This window comes from Cervus canadensis, chromosome 5 (assembly GCF_019320065.1).
Source record: "Cervus canadensis isolate Bull #8, Minnesota chromosome 5, ASM1932006v1, whole genome shotgun sequence".
Lineage (NCBI taxonomy): Eukaryota > Metazoa > Chordata > Mammalia > Artiodactyla > Cervidae > Cervus > Cervus canadensis.
Genome location: NC_057390.1, coordinates 100,655,725 through 100,673,888, shown reverse-complemented (window position 1 = coordinate 100,673,888; position 18,164 = coordinate 100,655,725). Strand labels below are relative to the sequence as shown.

At 59.2% G+C, this 18,164-nt stretch overlaps 1 protein-coding gene across 1 annotated transcript; it reads left to right on the top strand.

Moving 5' to 3' along the window:
• The first annotated feature begins 3,707 nt into the window (after window positions 1-3,707).
• Window positions 3,708-10,052, top strand: LOC122442542 (basic salivary proline-rich protein 1-like). The gene is made up of 4 exons (XM_043470394.1): window positions 3,708-3,713; window positions 6,511-7,248; window positions 9,370-9,449; window positions 9,743-10,052. Exons 1-4 carry the CDS (start codon window positions 3,708-3,710, stop codon window positions 10,050-10,052), a joined length of 1,134 nt encoding a protein of 377 aa, XP_043326329.1.
• Window positions 10,053-18,164: the final 8,112 nt, after the last annotated feature.

Here is an 18,164-nt window from a genome sequence, read left to right as displayed (position 1 = left end):
TAGGTAGACAAAGGCATAAATTCTGGTTTACACAGCCATCCTCATAGCAAACCGCTCAAACTCATGCTTTTCAAGTAAATATTTTTTTTTTTTTTAAACACAGTGACACAATGGCCTCCTTTGGGAGATTCTGTTTTTTTATTTTTTTTATTTATTTGGTTGCCCCAGGTCATAGTTGTGGGCATGCGGTATTTTTAGTCTTCCCTGCAGCATGTAGAATCTTATGTCCCTGACCGTGGGTTGAACTTGGGCCCCCTGCATTGGGAGCACAGAATCTTAGCCACCGGACCTCCAGGGAAGTCCCATGTTCTGGCTTATTTTTTAGGCAGCACTCATTTTTCCTTAAAGAAATTTTTGAAGTCATCTTGGCTTTAGGAATATCTTCTGCAGCACTTTAGCTTGATAAAAACACATTTTATGATTAAGTTCCAATAATTTAAGCAAACCCTTCTGGTAGAACCAAAAGGTAGAAAGAGGACGACTTTCGCTGGATTTTATTAAAAAATAGAAAATAACCGGGCACTTCCCTTTCTCTTTTCCCTGCTTAGAATTTTGCTTATTTGTATAAAAGCCTTGGAGGGGAATAATGACTTTTCCTTTCTGATATTTGACGGAGTAATAAGTGTAGAGGTCATCTCGCCCTGGCAGGAGAATCTGAGCCTTGTACTGGAAGGTTCTGGATGCTCCCAGCAGCTCACGGAGTTGGACGTAGGAAGGTTCCCACCCCACCCCCAGATGAGGAAGGGAGGAGGGGACTGAGGGTCTCCAGCCCCTGAGGGATGAGAACTCAGAAGCACATCCACATTGCAGGGAGCGGCAGCGGCCAGAGCTGGGGCTGGGGCTGTGTCCTCAGAAGTGACCCCCTGGAGTCCCTGGGGTCCCCTGGGGCTCCCGCGGCTAAGACTCCACTCTTTCAGTGCGAGGGGCGTGGGTTAGATCCCTGGTTGGGAACTGAGGGCCTGCGTGCCGTGCGGTGAGGCCAAAAAATTAGAACAAAAGAAGCCGTGAGCCCCTGGCTCCCGCCCCAGCTCCAAGCGCCTCCTTTGAAGCAATTATGGTCGGAGCGTTTCAGCGACTGCCTCTCTGGTAGGGAGGCTCCTTGGCTGTTTATATTCAAGATGAAAGGCTCCGGGTTAACATTTCCCTCACAGGAAATTCATTCAAACCGTGTTCAGTGGGGGGAGGCTGTCGAGATGTATCAGGAATGACAAGGCTCAGTCAGAAATAGAGCCCTGGGTGGACTGTCTGATCGCTGTGGGCCGGGGTGTGGAAGGGGCGGAGGTGGAGGGCAGGGGGCTGCCCAACCTGCCATCAGAGGATTGCTCGTGAAAGCGTCCTGCTCGCTGGACCTGTTTCCTCGAGAAGGTGTTCTTGGCCAAAGGACCGTCCCCGCAGGTAAAGGAAGCTGTTATTTTCTCTAATGAGGCTCAAAAAGACTCAAATCCAGGAGTATTTCCTCTGAGTCAGTGGTGCTGGACAGCAGGGACACGTGATGATCTGGGGACGCCCCCGGCAGTCGCTGTGAGGGCTGGCAGGGCGGCACGCTGCCTCACACCGCGGGCGCCCCCGACCGTCCCGCGACAGGAAGTGATCCCGCGCCCGACCAGGAAGTGATCCCGCTACAGGGAGAGATCCCGCACCCGACCAGGAAGTGATCCTGCGCCAGGAAGTGATCCCGCGCCCGACCAGGAAGTGATCCCGCTACAGGGAGAGATCCCGCGCCCGTGTCAGCCCTGCCGGAGCCGTGGCCCTGCTTCAGATGAAGCTCTCAGGAGAAGGGAAGCGGGAGTCTGCACTTTGGAGCAAACAACAGGAGGTTTTAGAGTTTGTGTAAAAGCTGCCTCTCTCAGGAAGGCCAGAGCCCGCTGCCCACTGAACTGCTGCCCCGGAGCAGCCGGCACCTCGGCCGTTCACGGCTGTGCCTCTGTCGTGGGTGCTCTGGGGCTGCAGGAGAACCGACGGGTCTAAATGTTCCAACCGGAAGGCGGGTCTCAGCTGGTGGATGCACACAGCTGGTGAAGATGCTCGGTCAATATTTGTAGAATAAATAAAGGCCGGGCGAGAGGCAGATGGAGCTTGCAGCTGCATCTCCGTCCTCAGCTGGCTGGCCGAGGCTTCGAGGTGGGAGGCCTTGCATGATCGTAGGCCAGGGTGCCTCGAGGAAGCCTGGGGGTCAGCGTGCGGGCCCAGGAGGGCAGGTCAGCCTCCAGGGCCCCTCCAGCCCTCCAGGGCCCCTCCAAGGAGGCTGACTCCACGAGAAGTGAGAAACAAGCTTTGGGGTTCCACACCCTACCAAGACACTTTCCAGCTTCAAAGAAGTAATTAAAAATGCTCTTTGGAGGAGCAATTTTACATTTCAGTGCAAGCATTTCCCTCTGTTAGATGGCTTTTAAGAAGGTCTGTTCGCCCTCCTCATGGAAAAGATAGGAAGCACGTGTTCTGCCATCCGCCTGGTCTTGGAAAACTTTCGGCGGCCACGGCAGAGCTGGACTGGGGCAGGCGGCCCTGACGTGAGTGTGGGAGGTCAGAGGACCCAGGGTGTGTGCACACGTGAGCATGTGTGTGTGCACGTGTACCCTGTGCGCCTGTGCATGTGCACATGAGGGTGTTTGCAGCTTCTAAGGAGTGAGAAATGATGTATATTATAGGTGAGTCCTGCCCGTGTGTGCACGTGTGTGTGTGTGAGTCTGCGTGGGTGACGCACACTGAAGGGATGTCTTCTATCTGGGTTGCTGACGTGGGACGTTGTCCACCTGGGGCTCTGTGACCACGTCTACCCTTTCCTGGCCTCATGGGGAAGGTCAGGAGGGAAAGAGGCCTTCAGAGGCAGCGACATTAAGAGAGGCATGGGGACGCCCATGACCTCTCCATGGTCCCCGGACTGGCCTTAGGCTGACCTGCTGCACCAGAACCTGCCTTCCTGGGCTAAGCTGGTCTGGGCTGTGTTTCTGCTCCTCACAACAAAAGGTTCTGAGCAGTAGAGCTTTGCGGCGGGGTTCGGACTTTCCGAGATACCACTGTTCACCAAACTTTACATGGAGAGCTCTGATGTCTGCAAAGCGTGAGTTTTTAGATAGAAAAGATGGCAGTTTGAGGTCATTCAGATTGGAAGCGACGGGGCAGCCGTCCCTCAAATCTCTCTTGATAATCTGGTTTTCTGTTTCTGTGAGACACACCAGCCCAGCCTTAATTGTGTGAGAGAAAACGGCCACGCTTTCATGGCGCTCATGGAGGGCATGGGGGCAGGACTTCGGGCCGGGTGCAGGGGGCGGCTTTGCCTCTGTGTTGGGTTGTGTGGGCCCCGGCGGGAGGTGCCGGCGCCTCAGGCTGGGCCACCTCGGTGGTCCTGAAGGCTCCGAGGTCGCGCCTGCCTGCGGCTGGTCCGTGCGCCCTGGGCTCCTTCAGGCGGTGGCCGGGTTCGGAGAGGGAGTCCCTGCCCGGGAAGGTCCAGGGAGCCGATGTTGGGCAGCCCACTGACAAGCCTCTGAACAGACATCCTCCTACCTCCTTCCTCTGCTGGAGGAGCCCTCGTCCAGCTTGAAGGAGGCGACAGAGACCCCACCTCTTAGCGGGGAGAGGGTCTGCGGCTTTGGGGCCAGGTTTTACAGCGGCCATCCAGAGTCCCTATAACGTCTTCGAGGCTGGGGTACAGCCTCATGTGCAAGCTCTGATGAAGGCAACTTCTGGCCTTGGTGTCTGGGGGCACGATGGATGTATGGTACAATAACAGTTTTATCCCCCCAAAATCTGGAGCTCCCCGTGTTCTAAATTACCCTAGGCTCCATAGATGGGCTCAGAGTGTCCTGCAGGGAGTCAAGCATTTCAAAACAAATTGAGGTGAAATTCATTAACACGAAACGCACTGCCTTAAAGCACTTGATTAGGCGACATTCAATGTCCACAGAATTTCCAGCACTGTGAACGGAAACCCCGGGTCCCTGGAGCAGGCGCCCCCAGCCCCTCCAGCCCAGCCACTTCTCTACTTCCTGTCTCTCTGGATTTGCTTCTGCAGGCTTTTCGCCGGAAGGAATCAGGTGATACGTGGTCTTCTGTGGCATCGAGGTTTTGAGGTTCGTCCTTGCAGGACAGCACCGTTCTTTTTTAAGGCTGAGTGACACTGCCCAGTGTGTACGGACCACGTTTTGTTTCTGCATCGCTCGAGGGGCATTCAGGTTGCTTCCACATCTTGGCTGCCGTGAATAGCGCTGCTGTGAACTTTTGCATAGAAACTTTTGCTTGAAAGTGTTTTCAATTCTTCTTGGAAAGAGCTAAGAGAGAGAGAGAGGAGCCGATGGTCAGCACAGGGGATGGTCGTAAAGGGACTGTTTTGTTTCTGGGCAGCTCCCCAAGCCCACCTCTGGCTGTGCCTCTTAGAGGGAAAGCCGTGAACCAGACCTTCCTTCCCCCCAGCCAGCCCACTTCTGTGGGAAGAGTCTAGAACCTCTAGCAAAATCTCCCTTGACCTACTCCCTTCCCAATTTTGAATCAGTCAGTTGTTCCATGTCTGGTTCGGTTGCTTCTTGACCTGCATACAGGTTTCTCAGGAGACAGGCAAGGTGGTCTGGTATGGCCATCTCTTGAAGAATTTTCCACAGTTTGCTGTGACCCACGCAGTCAACGGCTAACCCTAACCTGCACAGTCAATGGAGCAGAAGTAGATGCTTTTTGGAATTCCCTTGCCTCTTCTGTGACCCAACGGACATTCGCAATTTGATCTCTGGTTCCTCTGCCTTTTCTAAATCCAGCTTGAACATCTGGAAGTTCTTGGTTCATGTATTACTGAAGCCTAGCTTAAAGGATTTTGAGTATTACCTTGCTAGAATGTGAAATGAGCACAATTGTGTGGTAGTTTGAACATTCTTTGGATTGCCTTTCTTTGGGATTGGAATGAACACTGACCTTTCCCAGTCCTGTGGCCACTGCTGAGTGTTCCAAATTTGCTGGCACATTGAGTGCAGCACTTTCACAGCATCATCTTTCAGGATTTGAAATAGCTCAGCTGGAATTCAGTCACCTCCTCTAGTTTTGTCCATGGTGATGCTCCCTGAGGCCCCCCTGACTTCGCGCGCCGGGACGTCAGGCTCCAGGTGAGTGGCCGTCCTGGTATCTGGGTCCTTAAGGCCTTTTTGCACAGTTCTCCTATGTGTTCTTACCACCTCTTCCTTACTCTCTTCTGCTTCTGTGAGGTCCTCGCCATTTCTCTCCTTTATTGTGCCCATCTTTACACAGTAATTGACGTGGAACATTAGTTTCAGCGGTACATTGTAGCGCTTCAGTGTTTCTATATATTGTAAAGTGATGATAGTTCAGTTCAGTTGCTCAGTCGTGTCCGACTCTGTGACCCCATGAACCGCAGCACGCCAGGCCTCCCTGTCCATCGCCAGCTCCCAGAGTTTACTCAACCTCACGTCCATCGAGTCGGTGATGCCATCCAGCCATCTCATCCTCTGTCGTCCCCTTCCCCTCCTGCCTTCAATCTTTCCCAGCATCAGGGTCTTTTCCAATGAGTCAGCTCTTCACATCAGGTGGCCAAAGGATTGGAGTTTCAGCTTCATCATCAGTCCGTCCAATGAACACCCAGGACTAATGTCCTTTAGGATGGACTGGCTGGATCTCCTTGCAGTCCGAGGGACTCTCTAGAGTCCTCTCCGACACCACAGTTCAAAAGCATCAATTCTTCAGTGCTCAGCTTTCTTTAGAGTCCAACTCTCACATCCATACATGACTGCTGGAAAAACCGGACTTATTGACTGCAGTAAGTCTTGTTCTCAGCCATCAGCACACTTAGTTACGTTTTAATTTTCTTGTGATGAGCACTTTTAAGATCTATTCTCTGCGCGACCCTCACAGGCACACTATAGTGTTATTAAGCGCGGTCCCCATGCTGTGCGTCACATCACTTTGTAGCTGGCAGTGTGTGCCCTTAGACTTCCTTCGCCAGTGCTCACTGTCCTCCAAGGCCCAGCCGGCCGCAGGGAGGCCCCTGGTGCAGAAATGCCAGCTGGGCCCACTGGGTGTCAGGACTCCCCAACCGGAGAGACAGGTGCAGGGGGCGGCGTGCCCAGCAGGGGGCAGCCGTGCCTGCAGGTTGGCGCGAGGCAGGCTGCCGGCGTTGAGACGCTGGGAAAATCAGCCCTCAGCCCCCAGCCCACCCTGGGAAGCCGGGGCTACCAGGCTCCCTGGCAGCTGAGCGGGGAGGCCTCAGCTGCTCACTGCCCGCCCCGACCGTCGGCCTTTCGTTACTGAAACGTGCACTTGCAGTTTCCTTTTTCTCACCTGCCGCCCACTGCCCTTTCTGCCCTTAAGTCCCACGTGGCCCCTCCCAGCCCCATGCGGCCCTCCGGATTAAGAGTGACCGACGCACCCCGATGCCGACAGCTTAGTAGGGAAACATGCAAAGAGCTCATTCATGATTTTTATGTTGGTTACCTGTTGAATTGACAGTTGATAGGTTTGGCTAAGTCAAATGTCTGATCTGAATTCTCACCTGTTTCTCTCTGCCTTTTCAAGCACGGCTCTGTTCCAGTCCTTGGGCAGGCGCCTCGCCCTGTCAGTGTGGGGGCACGGGAAGCTTGTGCCCGCAGCTGGGGTGGAGTCGTGCGGCATTGGGACGGCGTGCCCGATGGAGACCCCGGCCGCCGGCCTGGCAGCACCAACGCCACGCTGGGCCCTCTGCACACGGGAGGCGTGGGCCGCAACCCCTTGGCCAGTCCATTCCTGCTGCGGGCGCCCCGAGTCAGCACAGAAAACCAGCCCCTGGGCAAGCCCAGCATGTCGGCCTGCAAACCCACTGGGGGCCCTTCCAGGGGCCGAGGCCCGGACGCGGGGCAGACAGTTCAGCCGGAACGCCTGGACCTTGGTGAGTCCCTGGGGGTGTGCCAGGCTCTGAAGTCCCCCTGCCTGCCCGGGCCGGGGAGCCTGATCGTGCCCTTTCCCGGTGGCTTTTCCTTGGGAGACGGGAGACGTCGAGGCCGAGCCTTCCCCTGCCCTTCAGCCTCTCCTGGCGGCGGGATCACCGGCCTCGGCCGTGGGGCGGGCAGTCCCCAGCTGCCCCCTCCAGCTGTGGGCACAGCCTGCTTTGCCCCGAGAGGACGGAGGCCCCAGGGCCCGGGTGTGCCAGTCCACGGGGTCACCCTGCCCCCTCCCGGCCCAGAGCTGGGCCCAATCCCCCCTGGGCTCAGAGCCCTCCTGTCTCCCTGGGGTGTCTCAGGGTCCCCCAGCTTCCTGCCCGCTGGACGTACCCCATCCGTAGGGTTCTTGCCCTTCCCTCTCAGAGCCCAAGCTCTCCCAGCCTGCTGGGGGTGGGTGGAGGGGGCATGGACTTGTAGGAAGACACCAGAGCTGAGAATCCTGTCTGTGGGGATTTCCCTGGTGGTCCAGGGGCTAAGTCTCTGAGCTCCTAAAGCAGGGGGCCCTGGTTCCATCCCCGGTCATGGAACTAGCCCCAAATGCCGCAACTAAGAGTTCACACGCCACAACGAAACATCCCACGCGCTACCCCAAAGGCCAAAAATCTGTGTGCTGCTACTAAGACCCAGCACAGCCAAATAAATGAATACATTTTAAAAAAACGAATCCTGTCTATGAAGAGACAGATTAAAGAGAACAAAGAGCAAGCTACGGACAGAGTGAAGAGAGTCTCACTGCAAACAATGGACAAAGGACGGGGACCCAGCAAATGCAAACAGTCCTGACGACCAGGAAGAAAAGGACACACGCCTCAGGGGCAAAGTGGGCAGAAGCCTCGGGCGGGCAGCTCTCAGACACGGGAGATGGGCAGCTGACAGCGCAGGTGAGGGCCACGCGTGCCTCCATTTTACACTCAGTCTAGAGCCTGCCACATGGCGAACGGGCTTGGGTCTGTAGGACCTCCTCTCACCGGTGGGAGGATGAAAGTGAAAGTGAAGTTGCTCAGTCGTGTCCGACTCTGCGACCCCATGGACTGTAGCCCCCCAGGCTCCTCTGTCCATGGGATTTCCCAGGCAAGAGTCCCGGAGTGGGTTACCATTCCCTTCTCCAGGGGATCTTCCCGATGAGGGGTCGAGCCTGGGTCTCCTGCATTGCAGGCAGATTCTTTACCGTCTGAGGCACCAGGGAAGATTTGGACAATCACTTTGGGAGAATTTGGCTTGTGTTGTAAAGCCGAACGTTCATGTGTCCCATATCCGGAGCACGGCTTGTGCAAAAGGCAGGAGGCACTGCTGAGCACCCGGGAGAAGACGGGCCAGGGGTGGCGCGGGGACACCGGCGGGCGGGGGCGGCCCGGGCAGGGCGTGAGCTGCGCCGGTGGCTGGTGTCGTTCATGAGCAGGACGTCGGGCTGAATGTCGGATGGCTCCCGCATACCTTTGCACGGACAGCGCTGTTTACCAACCGCAAAGGCAACGAGCACACGTCCATTCAGACTCGAGGTCACCCCTGGGGTGGGGAGGGAGGGTGGATGGAGCCGGTGAGGTCTCGGGGTACTGGGGCTCCCTGCATTCTCAACACTGCAGTGAGCGCACCAGTACACCCACAGATCTGTAGGTACGATAGGTGCGTGGATGCGTCATGGCTGTGTCTCATCACTGTCCGCCTCTTCCGCTCTGAGCCCAAGTCCACAGTGAATGGACAGGAGCGCCCCCCTGCACCGCAAATCAAGCGCCTGCTTAGCATTAAAATTCACAGCAGGGTCACACAGGACGCGCCCGCCGCCCCACCCGTGGTGACCCTGCTGCGTGTTTCTTTCCCTGGTTCCCCGGAGTCCTGCTCGGTGTCCATGGACGGGGATTTGGGAGCCGAGGAAGGGCTGGCCTGAGACCACACAGGGAGATGCCTGCCTGGCCCCCCCAGGCTTCTTCTGAGCTCCGCTTTATGACGGTGATGACTTCCTGGGCGCAGAGGCGCTGGGTGGAGAGTTAGCATCGTCTCCCCGGGTTACTCGGGTCCCTGTTCAGCCTCGGGTCGGGGGGAGCCAGGGGTGCTGGTGAGCTTCCTCTCCGGTCATTACTGAAATCGTTCACAGTTCTTCCCTCCCAATGCTAGCTGGAGGGAAGACTGCCAATTTCTGTTTTTCTGGAAAATCCATTTTGTGAGCATCTGGGTCTGACCCACTCGTGGACACGGGCGTAAGCGGCTTCGTTAGTTGAACGATTTCCTGTCTCTGAACAGAGAAAAGAGTCTGAGGACAGGTGAGCGAGGGGTGGGGAGGGGACAGGGCCCGTCACACCCATCCAGGCGTCCCTTTGTAAGAGCCGAAACGCTTCCAGAGCCTGAAGGCGAGGGGGCGACTTCGCTGAAGCAAAGCGACCAGAAGTGACAGCATCGCTTCCGTGGGAGAAAGGATCCCACGACTTGCCCACGCCTTCTCTCCGCTCGCTCTTTCCTTCAGCAAATGGCCGGAGAGCAGGCCGGCAGCAGGCAGCAGCCGCCCCTCGCGCTGGGTGCTCAGCAGGGCGGGGTGACCCCGCAGTAACGAGGCGGAGGTGGCTGAGGCCCCACTGCTCCCTGGGCCCCGAGGCCCCGCTGGCCACGTCCGCGTGCCTACCCCGCACCCGCCGGCGGCCGACACCAGCTCCCACGGAACTGCAGAGCCCCCCAAGCGGTCCCTGATCCCCTAGAAATCCTCCTCTAGAAATCTCTGCTCCTGGAGCCCTGCCCCGGCTTGGGAACCCCGCTGCCCCTCACCCTGTGTCCCCCCATCACCGGGCCTGCCCACGCGGCCTCCGCACGGCCGTCTGCTCCTGCCCTTCCCGCTGCCCCAGGCGGTCACCCTCCACCTCGCCCTGGACCCCGGGACAACCCCCTCCCGGGCAGGGGCCTCCCCACCTCGCCAGCCTGACCATGTTGGTCGTCTGTTCAGAGCCCCTCAGCTGCTGCGCCCAGGCCTACCCAGAGTGGCCCCTGCTGCCCCCTGCCAGACCCTGCAGCCTGCCCAGCCTGGTGCCCCCTACCCTGCCCACGGCCCTCTGGGACACACCCCTCCTCAGGCCCGGGGGGCCCCACGCACACCCTTCTCTGGGTGACCCCCAGCTCACTCACACTAGGGAGCACCCTGACGTGGGCACTCCGTGAGCTGGACCCCGACCCCTGGCAGGGGTCCCCGCACACGTCGGCGCTCAGTGAAACGGTTAGGGGAGTACGTGGATGGGGCCAGGGACCCCTGGGCCCTAATGCCTGCTCCTGGATGAGGACCTCTGGGTCATCCCGCAGTGGGGTCCCAACCTTTCACCCTGTGAGGTGCTTCTGCCCCTGCTGGGCAGCTCACCGCCAGGCGGGCTCACTCGGGGGCGGCATTCCCTTGGGGACCTCCGTCTGCCCTCCTGAGGCCAGAGTCTCTGCATCCCCGTGGCCTGTGCAGGGGAGGCTGGGGTCCCTGCCACTGCCTTCCACCCGGAATTGGGACGATGGCCGGCCTGTGACGGTCCCCGAGGGGCGCAGGGAGCCCCCAGGTGGTGGGCGGCCTGGGGAAGGGCAAGGAGGAAGAGGAGGCAGGGAGCTGAGGCCCAGCTGTGAGCGTCTACACGGCCATGAGCGGGCATGCCCTCATCTACACAGATGGCAGGGCCTGGGTGACGGGGTAGAGGGGCTTCTGCCGCAGGAGGGTGGTGGGCCAGGGGGGCCAGCTGATGGGGAGGGGCAGGGGCGACCGGGGGACGGTCCGGGGGGACACGGTCTGCAAGGGAGGGGGGGGTGGGTGGGGCGGAGAGGTGAGGGGCAGACCTGGGCGTCGGGGGCTGAGACCAAGCTCTCCAGGAGGAAGGGAAACCGGACCCTGCGGGAGCGGAGGGGCAGGGGCTGGGGGCTTGCGGGGGGACGCTGGGCTGTGGGTGTGAGAAGGAGTGAGCTTGGGGATGAGGGGGCGGCAGGCCCCCTGGGAATCGGGTGGAGGAGGCTGGGCGGAGTCACGCGGGGAGCCGGCCTGGGGTGCGGGCTCACCCTCGGGGCGGGCCTGGGGTCGGCCCGGGGAGGCTCAGGGCCCTCCCGTGTGCAGCTGGTGCCCGCCGGGGTGCGGCCTGGGGGCTGCTGGGCCAGGGTGTTCTCCAGCTGAGGGGCTGCCACCTTCCCCAAGAGAGGGGTGTGGGGAGGGTCCTCACCCCCGCAATCAGGCCCTCCCGGCCCTCGGGCCTCTGCTGCCCTGGGGGCCGGTCTCTACAGTCACATCCTTAGGGCCGCTTCCCGGGGCTCAGGTCCCAGCCCCCCTGCTCTGCCAGCACCTGTGTCCCGCCTGGTGGCCTCGAGGGTGACGTCATTACCACCCTGAGGGGGGCGGACCAGCAGGGCCCCCTCGGTGGATGCCGATGGGAACGGGCTTGCTCTGAAGGTGCATGAGTTTTTGGGAAGAGGCTGGATGCGGCCCCCACGCCGTCTGACTGCGGACCGCTGCCCGCTGCCCAGGGCTGAGCCCCTGCAGGCCTCGCCGGCTGTTGCCCCCTTATCAGGAGGCACCTCCAGGGAGCGGGGAGGGTCCTCCCAAAGCGTGTCATCTTGGCCGAGGGCTGAGTGTGGACCAGGCTCCTGGGCAGCGGGGGCCAGGGCTCTGTTTGGGCTGGGGGAGCCCTCGCCATCCACCACAGCTGCGCCCCAGAGTCCGCGGCTCCTGCAGCTGATGTGGCTCCAGGCGAGCCGGAGTGAGACAGCACCTGGCCTCCCTGCCGGCTGGACGCCTTCTGAACGGATGACGAATGTGTTTTAATTCGTCCCCACTTGGCATGGAATCCCCACCCCCACAAGAGTAACTGGGTCGCCAGCAAAGGCGCGCTGGGCTGACTCCAGCTCCCTGCCCTTTCTCGCACAAGCGCCCTGGTCTTGTTAGCACGCTGATGGTCCCTGTGGGGCTCAGGGCGGTCCAGAGATGGACAGGCCTTGGGGAGCTGCAGGGCGGCCCCGGAACGCAGCTCTCTGCCCTCAGGAGGGGGTCATTTCCACTCTTGCCTCTTGGGGAGGCAGAGTTGGAGGACTTGGGGGACGCCTCGGGAGCTGAGCCTCCCCTGCCAGGTGCTGAGACCTGTCTGGGCTGGGCCCCCTCCCTGGGGGCAGGGTGGGAGTGTCCTGGGGCGACCATACCCGTCTCAGACGTGCCAGTGTTGGGGCAGCACGCGTCCCCGGTGCCCACTGGCTTCTGGGGCTGCGCTCTTGGCTCTGGAGGGTCCTTGAGCCTCCTTCCCGCCTCCTGGGTTCCAGGCTGGCCCAGGTTCATCTGCAAGTGGTGGGCGATCCTCCCGATGGCCGTGCGCTTGGAGGCGGAGATGTTGCCCAGCGGCCCGCGGCACACCTGGGGTCAGCTCCAGCCTCTGCCCTCTTAGCCAAGGCAGGTCACCCCACCGCTCAGAGCCTGTCTCCCATCTGGGGGCTGAGAGGCAGAGACTGAGCAAACAGCCTTGTGTGGGCTCGGGTGGACGGTGCGTGCGAAGGGCAGCTGATCAGCTGTGGTGAAGGGGAGCCTGGGCCGGGCCGTGGGTGAGGGCAGAGCCCTCTAGAGTGCTTGTGGGCAGCCTGAGCTGGGTGAAGCTTTAGGCCCTCAGTATTTGGGTCCCAGAATCTTGGTGCGGGGGGGCAAGCGGGGGCCCCAATGTGTCGGTGGGATCGTCCTCGGCAGGGACCTGTGGGCTGAAGGCGCTCTTGTCTCCTGGAGACTCTCGGTGGGCAGTGTGGCCCTGGGGCCATGGGGAGACCCCCAGGTCGGGGTCGGGGCTGGGAGCCTCGCAGACTGCAGACTCCCCTGTGGGCATCCCCCGATCAACACCCTCAGGATAACGGGGCTGCTGGGCTCCGGGGACTTAACCACACCTGGCTCCTGGCTCTGCCCCGCAAACCACCCTGCTCCCCTGGGCCCACTGACCCAGGGCCTCCGGCCTTGGCGCCCGGCCTCTGTACACCTCCTGCTTTTCTGCATCTCGGGTTAGGCCTCCACTTGTGTGTGGGGTGTGTTCATTGTCCAGGCGTATACCCACTCATCCAGCCAACCATCCAGCATTCTGTCCATGCATCCATCCCCTCATTCTAAAAAGGTTCTCCTTGAGCAGGTCGCATAGTCAGTTTAAAGCTGCGAGCAGGCAGGCAGGGAGAGATCCAAAGGGGAAAACCAGACAGTTTCTGCTCTCATGGAGGCGAAGGGTTATGGGGTGACGATGGGTAAACACACTGCATCCGTGGAGTGGAGCGGGTGGGATGAGGCAGGGCCGCTGCTCAGACCACCACAGAGCTTGCCTGTTGGGAGCAGGGGCGATCCAGGAAGGCTTCCTGGAGGACAGACAGCCTGGCTGAGATCCTGGAGGCCTGTCTCCCGGCCGACCGGTTCTCCCCACGTGTCTCCTGATAGGACTGGGGGAGGCAGCACACAGACGTCCGTGTTGACTGCCCACGGGTGGGGCCACCAGCCTGCCCACGAGCCATCTGCCGGCTCCTGCCTTCTCCGAGCGACATGCTGGAGCCCGTGGGCTGCCTGGCTCCCACACGGTTGCTAGCTGCACATGTGGGCCTTGGAAGTCCAGCCGCACAAACGCCCAGGGGTACCGCTCCCCGGAGGAGAAGGTGATGGGCCTGGAGAGCCGACGGGGCGGGAGGGATGGCCCTCCTGGGGTGCGGCGTCTCACCGTCTACAAGCTCCCAGGTCCAGCGCTTGGTCCCTTTGTCAGGACCGTCCTGGGGGGCGGCCAGGTGGCGGTCACTGCTGGAAATGGAGGATCAAGGGATGCGGTGCTCTGCTCCGGGGCACAGAGCCCCCGGCCGGGCCAAGCTCTCTCCTCCGTGGTGTGTGGTCCACCAGGGGCGCCCCCAGCAGTGTGACATCCAAGGGTCTCCAACATTGCTGAGTGTCCCCTGGGGCCTTTCGTCTGCAGCAGGGGACGAAGCAGGGCCCCGCCACCTTCATGGAGCTGAAAGTCTTCGCGGGGACACAGAGAAGGAAACGGCCAGGTTGGGTCGCCGAGGGACCCAGGAGAGGAGGGCGGCGGGTCTCACTCTGGGATGGGCATTCCTGGAGTTTCTGGAACATCCGTGGGTTGTGGGAGGAAAGGAAGAAAGTGAAGGGCTCGATGAGGAGTCTCTGTGCTCTGATTCGGATCAGCTCCGTCTTTTCTCAGAAGCAAAAACAAAGGCTGGGGTTTCTTTTACTAACTGACTCTGGCCGTCGGACTCTTCGTCGTTGAACGTTACCACGGCCAGGTCGGGCTCGCTGGGACCCTGGGGGGCTCTCGGGTTTCGTAAAGTACACACAGCGAAGGGCAGACAGCGCCTCTCGGGGGGGACCACCTGCTTCGGGAGCGGCTCTGAGAAGCTGCTTGGAGTGGAAAATGCTGGTACAGAAGTGGGTGGGTGTCTCCTGGGCCTCAGGGGAGGGATCGGGGTCCCTGGGAGCTGAGGCTGGGTTCAACCCCAGTGGCTTGTGTCAGCCGATTTGATGTGGCCCTCGGAGCGGCTGGGAGCCCCCACGTCTGGGTCCCATGGCTCTGGGCCAAGACCTGTGATTCCGAGCCCCCACGTCCTCCAGGCTCAGAGGGCTCACTGTCGAAGGCCACACGGCCAGCAGGCGGCCTCGTTGGTCGTCATTCTCACCCCCGGGCCCTCCCTGCATAAAGGCTCCTGCTTCACCGAAGGCTGAGACTGTCCACAGTGGCCACTGGTCACGCGGCCCCTCACCGGTCTGTGGTTAGGGCACGGCAGGGCCCACTGCCTGCAGATGCCCCCGAGCATCCCTGCGCCCAGCCTGGGCCCGGGTCACAGTGGGCACAGGGCGTGCTGGCTGTACACGGACGGGCGGGACGGGTGGACGACCGGCCCCTCAGACTGGCCCCTCCTGCTGCGTGCAGCCGGGCGATGCCCTGGGGCGGGGGGAGTCAGCAGGTGGCCTCTGAGCAGGCTGGGGCAGTCCTGAGGTTGGGGCGTCCAGGGCAGGGGCTGGGGAAGACCTTGGGGGTCCCCTGGGTGGGGGAGGCTGGGAGAACTCACGGCAGGTTCCTGCTTGTGTGGAAGCCACAGAGGCTCAGGGCTTCCTCTCCTTTCTGCAGAGCCGGGAGGGGCCAGCCCAGCTCCCCCATGCCCAGGCCACAGACCTGCTGTGTCCCTTCAGGGGTCGCCGTGTCTCTACCCCACTCCCTGCCTTCCTCGCGTGTGCAAAGAGGATGTGCCCTTCTGGATGCAGGTGGCGTGGGGCTCACAAAGAGGGGGGCAGGTTTGGGCTTCACACAGGCTCAAACCTGTCTCCACCACAGGGTCCTGGGGCCTAGGCAAGTCAGGGGAGATGTAGGACCTCAGGCTCTTCCTCTGGACACTGGAGACTTGAAGGGTCCCGTCTGCAGACCGCTCTGAGCTAGGATGCTCTAGGGGCCCCGAGACAATGCAGGGGGTCTGTCCCCCCACAAGGGGCTGACCTCCTGGGCTCTCCCCTGGGCAGAGCTCCTGTCCTCACAGCTAGACAGTCATATTATCTTATTCTATCACTTTGGTCTATAAAATACCCGTCTGTACCCAGTAAAATCCTGGCTCAGAAGGTGCTGGCTTCTGCCTCCCTTTTTAGTAGCGAAATACGGTGTTTAAACGTTTCATGGTCTGGTGGTAAATGTTTATGAGAGAGGCCCATTGGCTGGAGGTCAGTGGCTTGGCTGGCTTTGTCTCTCCTGGGACCTAGAGAAGCCAAGGAGAGCCGGGGGAACCTTGGTCCCGAGACAGCTGCCTCTGGGACCCGACCCTGTGGACCGGGAAGAGGGGGGACCAGGGTGGGAGGGGAGGTGAGGCTGGGCCTTTTGTGATAGTGGCCGTGTACTCGGGTAAAGAGGACGATGGTGACGAAATAACATTCCCGAGAACCTGGCGGAGCCCCTCCCTTCGCTCTGGGCCTCCAGACTCACCCCGGCTCCTGATCTGGCCCAGAGCTGGCGACCCCAGGGGCGTGGGGGGATGTCCCGCTCTCCGTGGGGCTCTGTCCTTCCAGTGGGCCTGCACTGTCTGTGCTCTGGGCCTATTGGCCCTGCCCTGACCAGTCTCAGAGAAGCCTGGGTGGGCTTCCTGTCTGCAAACAGCCTTTCACCAAGGGTAAAGGCAGGCGTTTCCTACAGACCAGTGGAGACTGGAGGCTGAAAGGCGAGGCCCGGTGGGTGTGAGGCTCCCCGTTTCTTGTCTCCCCTTAAACATAGGAATGACAATGGCAATGACGATGCTGGAGCTGCCACCCAGACACGGGCCTGGCTCAGGGCCCCTGCTTTGGGCTCAGGGCCCACCTGAGGTCCCAGTGGACGTCTGCTTAAAGCCTTAGTGTTCCCCTCCGCTGCTCCCCAAACCTAGACACAGCCCATGAAACCACGGTTTTCAGGACAGTGCACACCAGGCCAGGAAGGACAGTGATTGCTGAGAGGTGGAAGCGAGGTGCTCCCAGCTTATGGCCAAGAGGGGGCTTCCAGATGCGGCACAGGGAGGGGACCACAGGAGGATCTGGGGGAGCCCTGGGTTCAGGAACCCAGGAGCCCAGGGAGACCAAGGCATTTAGAGTCACAGGGCCGAGCCTCAGAGGAGAGAGCCGATGGAGATTTGGACCCCCACATATTCATGTCAGAAGTGAGGAGGGTTCCTGAGAGGACCAGCCACCCAAAATGATGAGAGGAAACAGTCCGCAGGCTGACAGAGCTGGGAGGCGGTGTCCTTCCCACCACCCAGAGGAGAAACCTCATGACTCGTGGGTGCCTGGGGGGCGCCCAGCAGGGTCTGGCCTCAGTTATGAGGAATAACTAAAACCAGGTGGACCACTGTCTGGGCCTGCATAGTGAAGCTTAAAAACAAGACCCGAGAGGTTAAAACTGTTTCAATATAAATGCATCCCCAAACGAAGCTCTGAAGAACTGATGCTTTTGAACCGTGGTGCTGGAGAAGACTGAGAGTCCCTTGGACAGCAAGGAGATCAGACCATTCAGTCTTAAAGGAGCTTTGGAACTCTGTTGCTGGAAGGACTGATGCCGAAGCTGAAGCTCCAATACTTTGGCCACCTGACGCAAAGAGTTGACTCATTGGAAATATGCCAATGCTGGGAAAGATTGAAGGCAGGAGGAGAAGGGGACGACAGAGGATGAGATGGTTGGATGGCATCACTGACTTGATGGACATGAGTTCGAGCAAGCTCTGGGAGTTGGTGATGGACAGGGAAGCCTGGTGTGCTGTAGTCCCCGGGGTTGCAAAAAGTCAGACAAGACTGAGTGTCCGAAAAACAAAACAATAAACAAAGATCAAGACTACTTACCTGAGTAGAAAAGATTCAGCATCTAACAAAGTGAATGTCACAAGGCTGGACATTCAATAGAAAATTACCAGGAGCACAAAAAGCAGGAAAATATGACCCTCAAGGAGAAGAAAAATCAGTTAATTGAAACCAGCTCAGAACTAGCACAGATGTTGGAATTGGCAGATGAGGATGTTAAAACAGTTGCTATAACTGTGTTCAGAATGCACACACACACACATTGCACATATTAAGTAGACACACGGGAGCTGAGAAGAGACCCAAATCAAGCTTCTGGAGGTGAAAACGACAAACTGCAGTGTCTGAGATGAGAATACACTGGATGGGGTTAAATGCTGCAGAAAAAAAAATGTGAGCTTGAAGACATAGCATTACAAGATATCCAGAGTGAGACCCACTGAGGAAAAAGCTACCCAAGTATGAGGAGTGTGCAGAGGGCCATGGAACAAACTTCAGCCCAAAGTGTGAGCCCGCGGAGCCCGAAGGAGGGAAAGGGAGGGCAGAGAGACACTGGAGGAAACGACGGCTCACACGTGTCCAAGTTTAACAAAAGCTGTAAGCCTGCAGAATCAGGATGCTCGATGAACCCCGAGCACAAATCACATGAAGAAAACGACAGGAAGGCGTGTTTTAACAAAATCACTCAACAGCTGTGATGAAGCAGCCAAAGAAAAAAGACACATCACACTCAGAGGAAAAGTGATGAGGGAAACAGTGGGTTTCTCACTGGAAATCAGCAAGAAATGGGGGGCTAGATCTTTAAAGTGCTGAAAAAAAGAATCATCAGTCTAGAGTTCTATACCCTACAAAAACATTTTCTGCAACAATGAAGGTGAAATAAAAGATTTTCAGACAAACCAAGCTAAAAGAACGTATCACCAACCATCCACACGACAAGGAACACGGAAGGCTGTTTTTCAGGAATAAGAGATGCAAAGTGGAATTGTGGATTCACACAG